Below are 17,216 nucleotides of genomic sequence, written 5' to 3'. Positions count from 1 at the left end.
AAAAAAAAGCTAAACGGAAAGGGAAAGGGAACACAAACATTGTGCAATAGCAACATGAGAAAGATATGATGGAAACATTAGCGCAGTCAAGAAGGGTGAAAAAAAAGATTTGTAAAGGAGACCAAAAAAAAAACTCCAGTGAGATTATTAAAACTAGATTTAACTTTTCTGTAAGGATTCACAGTTATTGTATTTTGCTAGCTGAATATCTCGGTTTGATCTGAGACCTGAGCAAGATGGAATGAAGACCAGGAAAGAATTGCCAAGTGAGATCGATTCAAGTGACTATGAAGATAAATGAAGAATTGTCTGAGAATAAGAGAATCTCATATCAATGTGGACAGTCTTGTGAAAGAAACCCACTTTAGAAGAAGCTAGGGCAAATGTTGTTTTGAGCATTTCCAAGGAGATAATTCATTTAAACTCTGCCTGTCTTCCCTGTTGCTAGTGATGTCTGCAACATCAATGATGATTTGCTGTTTTTATGTCTGTACCTGTTTGGATTACAAAGGGGTCTGCAGATACTTTTTAAGGGCTATTTTTCCTTTAACTTTACAGACATCTGAAGTTCTTTTGAACTAAGACCACAGAAGTAAAACCTGTATCAGGGCTGATTCGACACCTACCTCAACAGTAACCTCCCATATAGAGCTTTCGCTTAAAAAAAAAGCCACAACTTAAAGCTGCTTAGAGTCTTACATTGTAAAGGTGTTTTTTTTTTGTGGTGGGGGGGTGTTTGGTATTATGTAACATACAGCAGGGGTTCCCAAACTGGGGGCCCTCGAAATGGTTTCACAGGGGAAATAGCACATACAAAAATTCTCTCCCAGGTTACCCTAATAGCAATGTTCCCCAGACCAGGGAATCAGTGCATTTACATGGATGCTGTTGTTAGGTGCTTGGAGATATTTCGAATGTAACATTGAAGTCAGCTTGTGCCCACGCTAACAGTATGTATCATTATATAACAAAACTATTATGTTAACGCGCTTTATTAAAAAAAATAACAATAATAATAAATGCAACATTACTGCTAATGTGCGGTTTTTCTGTAGAAGTTCTTGATATTTTTTTCCACCTCCAGTACATAAATAAACCACTCCCACTTAACTTTACAGCCAAGTTTATGCTGCAGTAAGTATGGAGCATTTCCTCAAATGTCCGAGAAATGACAACAAACATAATGAGAGCAGTAGTACTTCTCCGATACAAATGAACAACCTCTCTCACTAGAGGTATCAGCATGTGAGTTGGGGATCCTCAGCTAGGATGCTTAATGTCATGGGGACCTTGAGCCAGGAAAGTCTGGGAACCCCTGACACAGAGTATGTTTTTTTTGTACTCATGTATAGTATGTGTAAAATATACTTAAACATTTCTGTTGTCTTGTGCTATCATTAAACTTCAGATTAGACTATTTCAAATAATATATTTGTTTTGAGGTTAATAAATACTTAAGTCTGTGTTCAACCATAACTTAAAAAAAAAATAACTGTTGTATTTAATCCACAATTATATAATATCATTGTAATCAGTCTGAAACAGTTGTGTTTTGTCTTAATTTCTAAGTTGAAGTATTGTCTGTACTGTAGCAGCCTGGTTATTACAAATCAATGCTATGATTATCTCATGTTTGATTTTTTTAGTATATAGATTTTTGTATTGTTATTATTACTGTTGTTTTGGAACCTCTGACAGTGCTGTTGAGTGTGCTTCAAAGTAAGTTTCAGTGTATGAGAGTGACACATTTTTTGCTAAAGGCAACATTCACAATGTTGCGCTGATTTCATGCATACACTATTTAGTTTCTCTGCTGACAACAGACAGTGCATCATTATATAAAATGCCTTTGCTGGCCTAGATTAAATCATGTATCTTTGAGCTACCTGTATAAGAGTATCAGTATACCATATTATAGTGCAAAACTACAGTATAAAATGGTTACAGTGCCAGAACCTACACAGCCGAACATACCAACACAGCATGGTCCTAGCCAGTCGATCTGTAACGCAATGTAAATCATTAAGAAGGGAACTTTGTGTACCAAGATTATTCAAACCAACATCAGCGTATAGTGTGTCATTGTGTTTTTATAAATATTTGCAAGAATGCTCTTCAGTGGAAGCATACACAACACATTCTCGATCCCTGACCCCCCCCCCCAAAAAATAACTATTGCTCTTGGTTTCTGAATCTAAATATATGACGTCAGGAAGGGACATTTTACTGTTTGAAATGGTGGCAGTATGCAGTATTATCTCACAGTTAACTTATTCTCTCAACCCTTGTAACCTAAGGAACCTTTACCCTGACTGGATTAATTCAGAAATAAGTTATATGTACTGTAGGCCTAAATTGCAGGTCCTGCGGCTTGCTTTGTTCAAATGTGGCTTCCTCTCTGTTGATAATTGAGGTACATATGCAATGGAAAGTATAAGCTTGATGTTGCATTTTGCTGGGTGTTCACCAAGTGTGCTGTGAATGTTGTTGGTTTTGTTCATTTTGTAAGCAGACATCTGTCTTGCTTATGTGCTTGGAGTCTTAAACCAGTCGTATTGCCTGCTTTGCATTGTGGTCATGAAGTTGCAGAGCCCTTTATGTCATTGACTGGTGCTCTGAAGGTTAGAATTAGTCTGCTTGCTGTGTTCTTAAGGTGTCCTGATCTTATTATTAGAACTGTTTGCACAATCATTTAAAATGTTTTCTTTGTGGTCACTGGTAATTGTAAATGTCAGTTCTTAAAAGTTGTAGGAAGGACCTAATACATATACAGTATAAATATATTACTACACTATACATGCAGTAGTATAGTGTAGTATACCGTAGTAACTGTAAACCATAAGCGTACACATATTGTATCCTCAAAGCTTTTAGGTGTGTCCTGTTTTGTTTTGTTTTTTCTTTTGTTTTTTTTTGTTTGTTTTTTATGTACAGGAAATAGTATACAGTATACTGGTACTGGTATCTGCCTGCTCTCTATTCCTGTTTCAAAGTATGCATTGTGGCCTGTCTTTGGATTGTATACTTTGTATTGATATGCTTGTTATTGATCTCAGCCAGACAGTCTCCTAAGAATGCAGTCATCAGCTTCCTTTGTGTCAATGTAAAAATCATGTTTAATTGTAAGATATGTGATATGTATTAGTTCTTGTGTTCTTTGATTAGATACAAAGGTAAGAAGGTCAGGTAAAACCTGTTGGCTTTCTACTATTTCTTCTTTTTTACTAGAGTATTACCGGACCTAATCCTACCACACTTTAAAGTCTAAAACTGTAGAAGGATCTGTTTTCATAGATATTGATTTGCACCAACAGGGCTCAAACAAAGATGCAGTCTTTTTTATACAGTGGTCAAAGCATAAAGTATTGGCGTTTTCAAGGGGAGGATCCTCCTCTCAGAGCTTAATGATAGTGGTAGCAGTTAGTCGTTTTGATAATGAAGGGGTTATCATCCTTGCCAGAGCCCCTGATACAATTCGCATTAAACGCTTCTTGAATTTTATTACATTTAGTACCACTTCCAGCCCTCCCATTATCATTGTGCATTTTCATTTAGAATTTTTTTTTGGCTTATTCAGCAAAAGGGTACAAGCACATAGTATAGATGTGCATTAGTTTTCACTGTGTATACGCATACCCATAAATCTGGCATAATTAGCAGCAGACTGAGATGATAATAAAAATGGTCTAAAGAACCAATACAGAAAACGACATGTAACAGAACCAGATATGAGCTAGAAGATTGCTGAGAATGTAGTCCAGAATTATTTTAATACATAAACGCATTGTGCTGTAACTCACGGCTGTGTTGTGTAGTCTGTCATCATGCGTCATGCCCACACATTTCAAGCCCTGGAGGAAGGATGTTATTATTGTTGCATGTGGTCTATTAGTTTGTTTTCATAAAATGCTTGTATTTGCTTAATTACAGGCATAGAATTTAGTAAAAGCGGTACAAATTTCGAGCTATACACATACTCAATATGCAGATATGAAGGTTGTGTATACGCATTCTCAATCGCGGGTATGACATTTTGAAATATGTAATACACATACGCAGTCTGAATTTTCATACTCACCACATCTCTAGCACATAGCCAGGTGAATCTGTTTTGCAACACAGTTCAACAGCAAAATAAAAAAAAAAGACGTTCAGAGACTTTGAAAGCACATTACAAATAAAAAATATCAGCCCCATATTGAAGGAAAAAGTGAACAAACAAATATCAAATCATCCATGGTGTGCAAACGTACTGCTAAGCATATCTACAGTGTGGGAAAGCAGAATACAATGACAAAAAAGGGTTAGCGGTATCTTGCATTTCTGTGTGGTAGAAAGTCTATAACTGTATATAAATTCAAGGACGACTTTATTTTTTGTGTAGGCTACCGTGGCCAGAAAGGAGAAAGAGGTCAACCTGGCATAGGACTTCTAGGAGATCCCGGTCCAGCTGGTCCTCCAGGTAAGTAGAGAGTCATGATTCATTCCAGCCATTACCAGCACAACTGTTTCCAATGTCTTGTGGCAATGTGAAACTAATGTGACCCTAGTGGACATTGAGCAGTAGCTCTGTATATGACAAGATATTCAAAACTGGTTACAATGCACACATAAAGTGTTAAGAGAGAGACTTTTTGACTTTTAACAAACCTTTATGTTTACATATGTACAACATTTACTTTAAAACCCCATATTAAAGGAGGAAGGAAATATAGCCCAGTACTGACAGTGACGCCCCATTGACACAGTTCAAACATGCAATAAATAACTATAAATATATATATATATATATATATATATATATATATATATATATATATATATATATATACCAACAAAACAATAAAAAAACAAACATCATAAAACCACTCACCCTTTTTTCACACAATTAAAAAAGATCCTTAATTAAAAAACAGGGGAACATTAAAAAGAAACCCTCAGAGGAATAGTAGCAGCTCATTACACCGTGTAACAATTTTTATTTTTTTTTTATTTTTTGTTCCTGGGTAGTAAGTGTTATTTCCTAATTGCTTATGCCTCAAAAGTATAGAAAATGGCTATTATTCCCCACAAACTTTGCTTTTGTGACCAGGACAGTGATATTTTGAAATTTACCTATTTTCTAGAACATTCCAGAGGGATTCAGTGCTGAGTAAACTTGAAGTAACTTCTAGAACTTTCTAGAACTTTCCAGTAATATAAATAATAATATAAATACAGGGGCATTAAGCCCACCAGTTCAGTTTAGTTCCAGCTGCCTAAGTGGATACATATCTGCATTTTTCTGAGGTGGCATCAAGAGGCTGCAATGGTGGCATTCCTGATGGGTCTCCAATGCGGTTTTACCAAGTTTCCCTGCTATCTTTGCCTTTGGGACAGCAGGGACACCAAGGCACACTACCACAGGCAGGACTGGCCACAGCGGACCGAGTTCTCTGATGGGAGGAACAACGTCAAGTGGGAGCCACTGGTGGACCCCCGGAAGGTGCTGATGCCACCACTGCACATCAAATTGGGCCTTATGAAACAATTTGTCAGAGCTCTAGATAAGGAGTCGGCAGCCTTCAACTACCTTCAAGACTTCTTCCCTAAGCTGTCTGAGGCAAAGGTCAAAGCCGGTGTCTTCGTCGGACCACAGATAAAGAAGATCCTGGAGTGCTATGAATTCCCCAAGAAGCTCACTAGTAAGGAGAAAGCGGCTTGGAACAGCTTTGTCGCAGTGGTTCAGGGCTTCCTGGGCAATCACAAGGCAGAAAACTATGTGGAGCTGGTTGAGACTCTGGTGAAGAACTACGGCACAATGGGCTGTAGGATGTCCCTCAAAGTCCATATCCTTGATGCTCATCTTGATAAATTCAAGGAGAACATGGAAGCATACTCGGAGGAGCAAGGCGAGCGCTTCCACCAGGATATACTGGACTTTGAACGCCGCTACCAAGGACGGTATAACGAGAACATGATGGGAGACTACATTTGGGGGCTGATTCGTGAAAGTGATTTACAGTATAATCATAAATCTGGAAAAAATACTCACATCTAAATCTTTTGTAGTCATTTTTGTATTACTTTGGTATAAATACATGTTAATTTGGATTCATATGTTGTTTTTTTCTGACTTTATGTGAACGAAAAGACACAAATTCGCCCGTTTTCTCATTGGAAATAGGTAAGTTTCAAAATGTCACTGTCCTGGTCACAAAAGCAAAGTTTGTGGGGAATAATAGCCATTTTTTATACTTCTGAGGCATAAGAAATTAGGAAATAACACTTACTACCCGGGAACAAAAATTGTGTTACATAGTGTTATTACCCATGGCACACAAAGTCCCCTGTGCTCCCCACACCTGCTCAAAAGTTTCCAAGTCTTTGGTGAGGGTGTAGTAGTTTGTACTTCTACATGCCCAGCCTGGTTCTTCCTACTTTTCAGGATAGCCAGCTTGGCTTGCCCCACCAAGAAATTTGTCATTTGGCTCTTAGGCTTGTAGCGCTTTCTGTACTACACCCAGAAAATAAACATAGTGGGGGAGAAATCCAGGGTGAGATCATTGAACACTTTCCTCGGCGGCTGTATTATTTGGCAGTAACAAAACAGTCTCTATTTCTGCACAGTACAGGCATGTGTCTGCCACGTGGGGGTCCAAGGTGTGGGCGAAGGCATTCATGGCAACGGTAGTATGGAGAATTCACCACTGCAGGTCTCCGGATCTTTTGGGCAACGAAGGCTTGTAGAGGCTCCTCCAGGCAGGGCTGAGGCTCTCTTCCACAGCCAGGCACTCCCTTCAAGGGGGTGTCAGGGAGAGCCTGCAGCAGCTAGCTTTGCTGCATCTTCACACACAGCCATTAAAGGCCCTTGTTGTCAGCTGTGGAGACAGAAACACTAGACAGAATATGACAGGTCAGTAGGCGGCCTGGTGTATCTAGAAGGCGGGAGTGGAGCTCAGGGAGACGAGGGGGACGGGGGGACTAATGTTTGTGTCATCAGGCCAGCATTTCAGCCTCTCCACAGCACCACAGATGAACGCCACTTGCAGGGCAGAGAGGAACCTGGAAAGAATTCTTTCTGACCTGACTCCCAGCCTCTTAGCCAGGCTGTCAACACTCACCCACTGTGTCCAGGCAGTTGAAACTATGCCAGAGCATAGAGGCCACCAAGCTGTTTATAATCAGTGCTCTGCACCTGAAAGAGAGCTGGGGCAACAACGAACGCCACACCCTCATTCTGCTTTGGACTTTCTCTAAAAGTCTGGCACAGTTCTTCTGGGTATCCCCAGTCTTACCCAGGAACACCCCTAGAACCCTGGGTCCAGAGTGGCTCCATTAGCGTTTCTTGAAAAAAAACAAAGAATACATTACATTTTCTTTGCATTAAAAATTTAAAAACCGACACACTTTTGAAGATTTCTGGCCCCTTTAACATTCAAAGTCCCAATCTTAAAAGCGCCCATTTTGTAGATTAATAAAAATCAAAGACATTAAAGGAAAGACACAACAAAAATAAACAGATAAAACAAATCTTATTATCTGAAAGAATAATGTAAATATACATATGTTTTATCACTTAAAAATAAATCCAGAAAACTTTTGCCTTATTGACGCACTAGCTGCTACACTGCATTTACAATAAGAACTTGGCATCTGGTTTATTTTGCTTTCGGTAAATTGAACACACTACATAGAGCTGCAGGATTTTTTTTAAATGTTTTCAGCGAAAAAGACACCAGCTGCACAGAGATCAGAAATATTTCTGCTAAAGGTTACTGTCCAGTACAGGAAGGGGACATTTCACATCTGGTGTTATTCTTACATTTATTTCTGTTTTTATTTTGTTTGATAATTAACTGATGGTGAAAATAGAATCTTTAAAAGGTGGACATAAAAACTAAATATTCTACAATTTAGCATTTACTGTTTTTCAGGTAAGCATTTAAATATTTAGGAACATTTGTTGCAGATTTGTTTTTCTGCTTTTATGTTTAATTGTGAAATATCTAGAAATACCAATTTTTAGACTGAAATGCAGCCCTAATTATAAATGTTGTAAAAATCATAGATTCAGAGGTCAGTGCGTTTACCACCTGTTGCATTGAACATTATTGGTCAGGAGGGGTACTTTTTGATTCTGTGTACCCGGAGGGTTATGGATTGATCATGCTTGTTTCGTAGAAGCTTTACCTTAGAATGATTGTGTATTTTGAAGCTCTGGATGATGTACTGTATTAAAACCCGTTCTGTTTCCTCCAAGGCCCGTCCGGGACAGGTCATCCAGGCCTAACTGGTTCCCCTGGCCCTGCAGGCCCACAAGGGCCCCAAGGACTGAATGGAAGGTGTAACCCAGCTGACTGTTACTATCCTGTATCCAACCTGCGACGGAACGGATAGAAAACTCTCACAACCAGTCTCATATTTATTTTTGTAAAGCAGCAGTGCTTTAAAGATTTAGAGTTTAAAGTATAGTACTGCTGTCTGTAGACTCTCCTAAGAGAGTCTTTTCAGAACATTATACAGTTTAAATTATGTATTTAATTTCTTTAGAGATCTGTATCTCTATTTATTTTTTCTAGAACCGTTCCAGACTGCATTCCATGCATGAGTGTGTATGTAAAATTCCATACACCTAAATATTGTATTGTACTTTTTTATTGTTATCTTCCATTTGCAGTGTGAACTGGTGTGCCATGTTCTTTTTTGCCCAAAATTTTCTTTTCCCAAAATATGGTCAAATAGTCTGAATAAGCAAAGAAATCTAAACACGTGATTTTTAGTACATAGGCTTTCAGGTGATTCTTAAAAGGGTCTGATTCATGATCAACAAGCCCCCAAGACAATTGCTGGAAGAATTAAGACTGAATGCCTTAATTAAGTTGTTCTGGAGTTTTGTTTTTTTTTTCATTTAGGAAATCATTCAAAACTCTAAATTGTTTGACTGTTTATCACTATCATTGCAGCTGGTTTCTATCTACACCTGTGGTTGTGTATTGCATGGCTTTGAAACAACTTGTTATTCTCAGTTACTTTTTTGATAGACACTTTTGGTATCTCTGTTGTAGTTATCCATTTCTTTTTCACTATGGGCACAGTGGTCTCAACGTCCATCCGTTGTGCTGGAGAGATACCGCTGTTAATGCACTGCACAGGTAATTAACATTGATATAGTTTACAGTACATGTTGAACATTTGTATAAGAACTGTATATACTGCTGTCTTGAACGGTGTTATGTGTATATTTGAGGTTTTATTGGATTAAGATAATTCAACATTGAGGGCTTATAATTTCTGCTATCAGATTATTTTTTTCACAATTCTTGATTTACTTGAATTTTTTCTTGGGACAGATATTTTAAAATAGCATTTGTTATTTTAATAATTCAGAAGGGTACATACTGTGCATGTCCTGTTTGCATTAGTAATAGTACTCAGTGCTGTTAAACCTTTTTTTTCCAAACTCTTACATTTCATTTATGACCACACCTCAATATCAGTCAATATCAGCTGTGAGTCCTTTATGAAAGTTACCACAGTATTTTTGCACTGTATGTTGGCATTTCCCATGGTTGTACTATGCATTTACAATTGTTTACTTCTGGTAGTGTCATAATATGCTTGCTTACTTGCTGTGCTTTTACTGTGGGGAACGTTTATAAGGGGTGTTACAAGCTTTTTTTTTTCTTTTGAGTAGGTTCCATACATTTGAGGTTTAATGTGTTGACATGTGACACTTCAGAAATATACCTACCACTTAAGACACTTACATAAAAGAATCTGATAACACATGTTGACATCTACTTTACTGAAGGCTTCAGTTGTGGGCATTGTTAATGAAACAATCAGTAAAACATTCTACAAAGTAAATAAGCAGTAGAACGATTGTAAAATAGAGTAGGCAGCAACTAGGATTAAAATCTGTTTTCTTAATTGAAGCTTTAATTAGGGGAGATACTTGATTTAGATTAGTACCATTTCAGAGATTTATTTTTCTTGGCATCCGATAGCTCTCAGGTGTTTCATAAACTACATTATAATATAAATGTTTTCTATCTAGCTTTAGAGAAGGCTTGCCGGTAGAAAATATAAAAGGTTAATTTTGGTGTCTATTATTCAATAACGTTTTATTAACTCAGTGGAACCCATGAACATTTATGGTGAAGCTTCTGTTGTTAATTCCTACATGTTCAAACTATTGCAGTATGAGATGCCTGGAGTTTTTTCATTTTTTTGTGGAGTTATTTTTGACACTTTAGAAAGTTTATTGTGATACTTTCATAAAGCAGTATGCTGTCTTAAGGCCTCATTTTAATTCACTTTTTAGCTGGAGTATGTTTATGGAAGTCTATCCACTAAACAGAGTCCCTGTGAAACAATATATTAGCTAAATCATTTATGATATATGAATCAAATCAAAATATATATTGTTTCACTCTCACACTGGCAAGTGGTATACTTTACAATTTCTTTTAAACAAAGGTGTTTCAAAATCAAGTTGTTCTGGTCACATGCTTAAGGTACAGGATATTATTACTTAAAACAATCCATAGGATTTTTTAAATATACTTTTTGAAAACTTTTTTATATGCTTTACCAGACAAACTTTTTTGTGGCCAAGGTGTGTACAGTAAGTCCTGAAGGTTTCAATTATAATGAGTTAATTTTTAATACAGTTAAATTTGTATCTGTTAAATTTAGACAGATGATGGCTTTGTTGTTTTTGCATGGAATAGAGTGATCATTAGGTGTTTTAATCAAAAAGTGAGTTCAGTGTTTGTTTCATTCCTTGGAGTGTGGATAACTTGAAGGGGTTGAGGTAATATAATGATAACCAGCACAGGTGTTTTGACAAAGCCATATCATATGCTTGATAAAAGGGACAGAAGCTTCAATTAACTTAGTTAATCCAAAATTTTAATTGAACTGAATTTTTTTTTACATGTTTGTTTGTACTTTAATTGACCCACCTCAGTAAAATGTGGATTAGTACTTGTTCTTCGTTCCTATTCAAACCCATGGTCACTAACATAAAACAAATACACAAGGGCCTTTCATCTTTGTGTGGGATAGAATTTTGTCATGTTCATAACTTCTAGTGTAATCTTGCAATTGGCTCAAGATTGATGCAAGTGCTATTGGCAGGGGCACCATGTCAATGATATTTTCTGAATTGCAATGAAAATGTGGTTATCACTATCTTGTTCCAAGCCCTTCACTGGTTATATACAGACAGTGGCAGATATTCAGAATGAATGTCCAGCAGCTGGTATTAGTGTATATCAACATTGTTGTCTATTCTGCAGCATAAAGGTAGGATACATAGGGCAAACAACATTAAATAATTCTCTCACCCATATAGCATTCATGTTATTCGTGTCTTACACTGATGATGCAAAAAGCCATGTTCTAATGATCTTTAGTAGAGAAAATCTTGCTATTAACTATGCTGAGCTCAAACTTTAAAGTTTCAAGGATGTTATGAATTGACAACTAAATAAATGATGCCTGGGTAAGAATTATAGCATTGCATACTAATACTACTTTGAACCCTCTTAACCCAGAATCAAGTTCAAATTTCTTACATGAATGTTTTTTGTATCCAATGAATGTAATTGAATGAACACGTGGAGAGATCATGAATCGGAAGTGCTCTGTAATGTGTGTACTTAATGCTAATGCTTTCCTTTTCTCGCACTGAACATGACATCACACAAGTGTTAATTCAAATTAATTAATTAGAGAGGCAGATCTAATATAGAGTAGGATATTTGTTCACTATCCACAGTTTTCAGTTTTTTTTTTTCTCATTTTAAATATTTTGCACAGGGAACAGAAATATGTTGTCTTATTGCATGTGTTTATGTTACTCCTTTGCATGTTGATGGTGGGGCATTTGGTTAAATTGCCTTTGTGGGAGGACTCGTGCAGAAATAAGGATGGGGTGGGGAAGCAAGGGCAAAAGGAGAAAATATCAGGTACTGTATGTTACAAATTGTTAAACGTTTTACTCTTTGGGTTACTGTATCAGATGTTAACTGCTGCTTGTTACATACCTTTTATCATGTGCTGTCCACAGGATCAACATTGAGATACTTGATGGTATAATAACTATGACCTCAAAAACCTTTTCTTAAATCTGAATAGCGTAACAACATTTGCACAGTATGTTTTTTTCTGTTGATTTGTCTGTTTCCTAGACATTATTTTCACTTGAGTGTCAGCTAGTTTTTTTTCCATAGGACTATTACTTTGTAACGGGTGTATGAATCCCAGCCCCACTCAGGTGGAACACTTACACACTGCACATAGGAATCTATTGAAGTCCTGACTGAGTTCTATAACATAGAAACAGGAAGGGATTGACTATAATATGGGTTTCACCTGAATAGCAGGTTCAGCAGGACAGTTTGGGAATGTGTTTTGGGTTGTTTTTTTTTTTGCCTGTATTGCAGTGCATTCTGGTTCTTGTAGTCATGCATCTGTTAAAGAAACAACACATGCAAAATGTATGTGACTGCATTATAATGTGAGCTAAATAAATAAATAAATAATGAGCTGTCCCAAATTACCCTGTGAACCCAGAGTCAAATGGTCACCCAGCACTGGAATCAAAGTGAAATGTAATTATGGAAAATAAATAATTCTTACAGCAGAACAATTAAAGTCAGTTATGCTAATACGAGTACCCCCTTAGTGTGTGTTTTATGTGTGTGTGTGTAAATTGTATAATGCTATATTAATGGCAGTTGCCAAAGAACTTAACCTTTTTTATGTATGCAAGCAACATTTAAAGCCTATTGATGTATTAAATGTTTTTGTTTTATTTATGCCTTTGTATAATACTTTTCTCTGCTGTTTATATCAGTTGTTATTTATTGCAAGTGTTGTCTGGTTGCCATAAATGTATAATTATTGAATAGCAACATGTTTTTAATTGTTCTACCTCAATGGAGGATTAGGTTATTTTGACTCACTTGTAATCGTCAACATTTTATATTAGTTTTATAATGGTGTTTTATTCAATAATATTTTAAGTATTGGTATGTGTTGTTTATTTTTTTTTTATCACTCTTATATCAAGCTGTATCTGAACTGACAAATATGTTGGCTTAAAACATAAATGTAAAATCTGAAATGATGACTAACTGGATTCTGCCAAACGAGAGGATGTGGATGGTGATTCATGTAGTGATAATGCAAATGTATTTAAGTTTATTTTATTAGTTTGTCATTGTTCAGATTATTGAGTTTTAACATACATACATGTCTGTTTTTTATACCCATGGTTATCTTTGTTGTTATGCTCTTACATAACCTAAATTAAAAATAGTCATATGAATAAAACATACTTCTGTGCAATGGATTTCCTTAAATGTCTTATACAATGTATTGTAGGAAAGGTTAGGTGGGAAGTATCTTCTTGATGTTGAGGAAAGTATTGTTCTCTCCCTCCATTGAGACACACAGAACAATGAAGTGGGCCTAGGAATACAGTGGATATACAAGTGTATTTTCCGCCATTTTAGTTTTCTCTAGACTTCAGGGTATGGGAATTTTAAATTTAGGACATAGTGCCACCTAGAGGCCAAATATAGTCACTAAAGTTATTTTGAATGGGATTTTGTATAGAGCATGTTTTCTGGTGGCAAAACTTTACAGTTTGGTAGAACCATTGCAAATGTATTGCTATTGCATAGCTGATATAGCTTAGAAATTATATCGAAATACTGATTTGGATGGTAGTTTTCTGTCAATCCAAAAATTCATAAATACAAAATATGCAGTAGGGTGCTATCCTAACTGGTATGCCCCAGCTTCCTGACTGTCTCCAAGCACATACTGTACAGTATACACAACATCAAAAAACAGCCTGACCATTGAAACTGAAAATTCACTCTGTTGCAATAAACATTGAAAAACTGCAAAACTGGTACAATATGCATGCACCCCTTGAAATATCAGGATTCACAATGACAAACTTAAAATGTACAGCATCTTGCAATATTCATACCATTATTTTTATAATGTACCGTGCATATTTTTACAATGTCTTATATTACTACAATTACAGTTTGTACATAAATAAAGAAAAGGTTATTTTATTTAAACGTTGCTGAGATACAGCTAGATACAGGAGTGCTCATCTTGGTCCTAAAATCGATGTAGTCCTCTTCCTTCACTTGCTGTTGATATATTGACCACATGCAGGCAGGTTTTGCCTTGCAATTTATTATTATTACCTATATCAAATAAGCAGTGTTACTATTCAGGTTATTAACGTGATTGTAAAACACATAATTTAATTGTAGCTGCCATTTTGTTCTGCCACTGTCAGAATAAAGAAGCTTTTTAAAAAAAAAAAATTGGACAAAATGTTCACTGTTTTAAACCCTTTTGTGAGACAGTAACAGCAAGGCGCATGTGAAATGTTGTCCATTTTTATTTTTATCCATGTTTAAAATGGCGCAAGATTTCTTTATCTCTGAATTATCTTAGTGAGCACAGTTTCTGGTGTTCTATGATGCTAAACCACCCTGAAACATTAGCAGAAGGCAAAGCTACAGAAGAAAAAAGCAGAAGCACACATACAGTACTCACTGCCACCTAGCCATATTAGGAATTAACCATTCATACAAAAACATGCAACACTTTAGTAAAATTCATATTTATTTTCTCCGCTTTTGTACAACCTTAGATGTCACTTTAGACCTTCATAATAAATAATATAGTTATAAAACTTACTTCTGGATATTATTAAAATGACCAATAACAGTGGCTTACTGCCTTCTCGTCAATGTTGAATCCAGAGAAGAATGCTGAACAGAGGTTTGTTACACGCTAGCAATCGCTGAGTAAAAGTAGCTGGAAGTGAACAAAGAATCACTCATATTTATCAGTCATTTGACATGAAATGTAATTTGCATGAATACCCAGAAATAACACATTTACAGAGATTGAAAGCATACATTGTACTCAGTATAGCATGTTTTTACATGACCAGTCAAGGCAGTCATTTCTGTACAAAATGATATTGCTATTTTTCTTTTGTTTTCTTACAGCTTGTACAATATAGTACACACAGGTGGCAAAATTAAATGCAGTTTGCCTGAAAATAATTCAGTTTATTTCTTAGGGGAGGGGTTACAGAACATAAAAGGCAGAAGCTACAATTGAGGTAAGAAATGCATTCGTTAACAGTTGTACCTTAACACACATGATCCAATACGATGCTCTCTGAGGGCATTTTCTTTATTACAAGTATAGGCCACATATGTATAACTGTATTTGTTGCAGGTAAAATCATTGTATGTATTGAGCACCATCATATATTTAAAAAAAAAAAAAAAAACTATCTCTTACAGTGTTAAAAATTGCTTGCTTGTCTTTATAAAGTCTGTTTTTGGACTGTTCTCCCAATTGTCTTGTTTTCAGTTCTCTTGAACCTGCAGCATGTTTTCAGTTACTGTTGACAGAGGGTCAAGTTCAAGGTCCTTTAACGTTGGAGTCCTTCAGAGACTGAGGTGCAGCGATCGCTTGCAAGTTGCACGCTGACGGGTCACAGTAACCAGAAGGTCCAGCTGGACCAGGAGGACCAGGGATACCAGGCTGTCCAGGCACTCCAGGGGGGCCTCTTTCACCATCACGTCCATCCCTGCCATAGCCGGGTCTGCCAGGCTCCCCTGCAAATACAGCAAGGTGTTGTTTTATCCTTTTACTGTTATTCTCAATAGCTTCTTTTAGTGGCCAAATATTTGAATTGCACTAAACAAATGTCGTTTGAATGTTTAAAGATTTTTTTTTTCTTTTTTTGCAAACTGAGGGTTTTTTTAATGTGCTCAGAACATTATTATGCAGGTAATTTCTTTTCTGTTTTCTTTAATCACATGGGCTTTCTTTCCATACATTACTGCAGTGCCCAACACCATTCGCTGAGATTGTTTTCCCTATAGACTGAATACAATTATTGAAACATATATATGCAATCTGAAAAAAAGATAAAACTAAAAATTTTAATTAAATTAGAAATTCTGTGGAACATGTAAAGGCAATTTGGTCATGTCTCCCATTTGCCCCATAATGTCATTCCACTAGCACTCTCATTCTCATTATAAGGCAAAAAAACAAACAGCATTGTCTTCTGACATTAGCATTAGAAAGGGGGAGCACTGTATAATTTATATTATTCCCATGCTTTATTGCCTGATTCACTTATGGAAACAATGGCACTACCTGCATTGTTTTTTGTGAGCTAACTAATAATCTTGATGTCTGTCTATTTTTATGTGTGAGCCAGTTTTCCAGTTTTTAGCCACTATCCCTCCTATCAAAAGAATCCGACTGGAGTGTGTCAGAAGGTAATGAAACTCCAATGTGAGGGGATATACACTGTACCTGGCAGACCAGGTGCTCCAGGCAAGCCTTTCGATCCTCGTACTGTGATGCCTCTATCGCCCCTGTCACCCATTTCACCTGCACAAAAGAGAATAAACACATGAGCACGTTTTTTTTTCTTTCTTTCTTTATCTCTCTAATTTAAACAGGTACGCCTCTCACAGTCTTATTGTTTATAGCAACTGGTTTAACACTTTCTTGGATTTCAAAAATAATTCCATCCATTATAAAAGTTTACTGTAAATGTGGACAATACTACTGCACTTTACTGATACTGTGAACAGTGTATACAACCTTGTACCCTTTGATCACTACTTCACATAGCTTAGTTATCATCCTACACTGTACATTAAGTAATGGCATCCACAGCTTCAAGAGGTATCTTCAAATGGGTGTTCTTTACCAAAACCATGTCTGCTCTGGCAGTGTAATGAAGGTTATAACCTAGATCTGTGTTAACACCGACTGGAAATGAGACGGAAAGCCTTACCTTTAGCCCCCTTGAGACCGATCGGCCCGGCAGGTCCTTTCAAACCTGGTAATCCTCGTGGGCCGGCCTGTCCAGGGAAGCCACTGTCACCAGCAGGGCCAGGAGGCCCAGGAGACCCAGGGCGCCCAGGCAGACCAGCAGCACCTGATTCCGGTCTCCGGAGGCTGGCTGCCAGCTGAGCTAACTGTTCTGTAAACACACAGAGGTGGAAAGAAACATTGATTTAAGCTGGACCATGGTGAGAACCAACTGTGTATTCAAAATGAAGATAAGCATTATTTTTGATTAAATAAATATTTTGTATTATTTTGTAACAAGGACCTTGACAAGGATTAGTCCATTGGATAACTAA

General features: G+C 36.7%; 2 protein-coding genes across 2 annotated transcripts in view; one reads left to right on the top strand and one right to left on the bottom strand.

Annotated features, from left to right (window-relative positions):
- Positions 1–8,379, top strand: part of LOC121316379 (collagen alpha-1(XIX) chain-like) — a 113,919-nt gene extending 105,540 nt beyond the window's left edge. Inside the window, exons 56-57 of the mRNA XM_041251457.1 lie at positions 4,385–4,462; positions 8,243–8,379. Of these exons, the coding sequence (XP_041107391.1) occupies positions 4,385–4,462; positions 8,243–8,379 (215 nt within the window). The remainder of the gene's footprint in view (positions 1–4,384; positions 4,463–8,242) is intronic.
- A 6,025-nt stretch (positions 8,380–14,404) lies between these two features.
- The window catches only part of col9a1b (collagen, type IX, alpha 1b), a 42,316-nt gene continuing 39,504 nt past the window's right edge, over positions 14,405–17,216 (bottom strand). Inside the window, exons 36-38 of the mRNA XM_041251456.1 lie at positions 16,865–17,053; positions 16,375–16,452; positions 14,405–15,662 (exon numbers count right to left, since the gene is read on the bottom strand). Coding sequence (XP_041107390.1) covers positions 15,466–15,662; positions 16,375–16,452; positions 16,865–17,053 — 464 coding nt within the window. The 3' untranslated portion in view covers positions 14,405–15,465. The remainder of the gene's footprint in view (positions 15,663–16,374; positions 16,453–16,864; positions 17,054–17,216) is intronic.

Source organism: Polyodon spathula, chromosome 5 (genome assembly GCF_017654505.1).
Source record: "Polyodon spathula isolate WHYD16114869_AA chromosome 5, ASM1765450v1, whole genome shotgun sequence".
NCBI classification, from domain to species: Eukaryota; Metazoa; Chordata; class Actinopteri; order Acipenseriformes; family Polyodontidae; genus Polyodon; species Polyodon spathula.
Note: the sequence above shows the minus strand (reverse complement) of the source record. Positions and strands in the feature narration are given on the sequence as shown.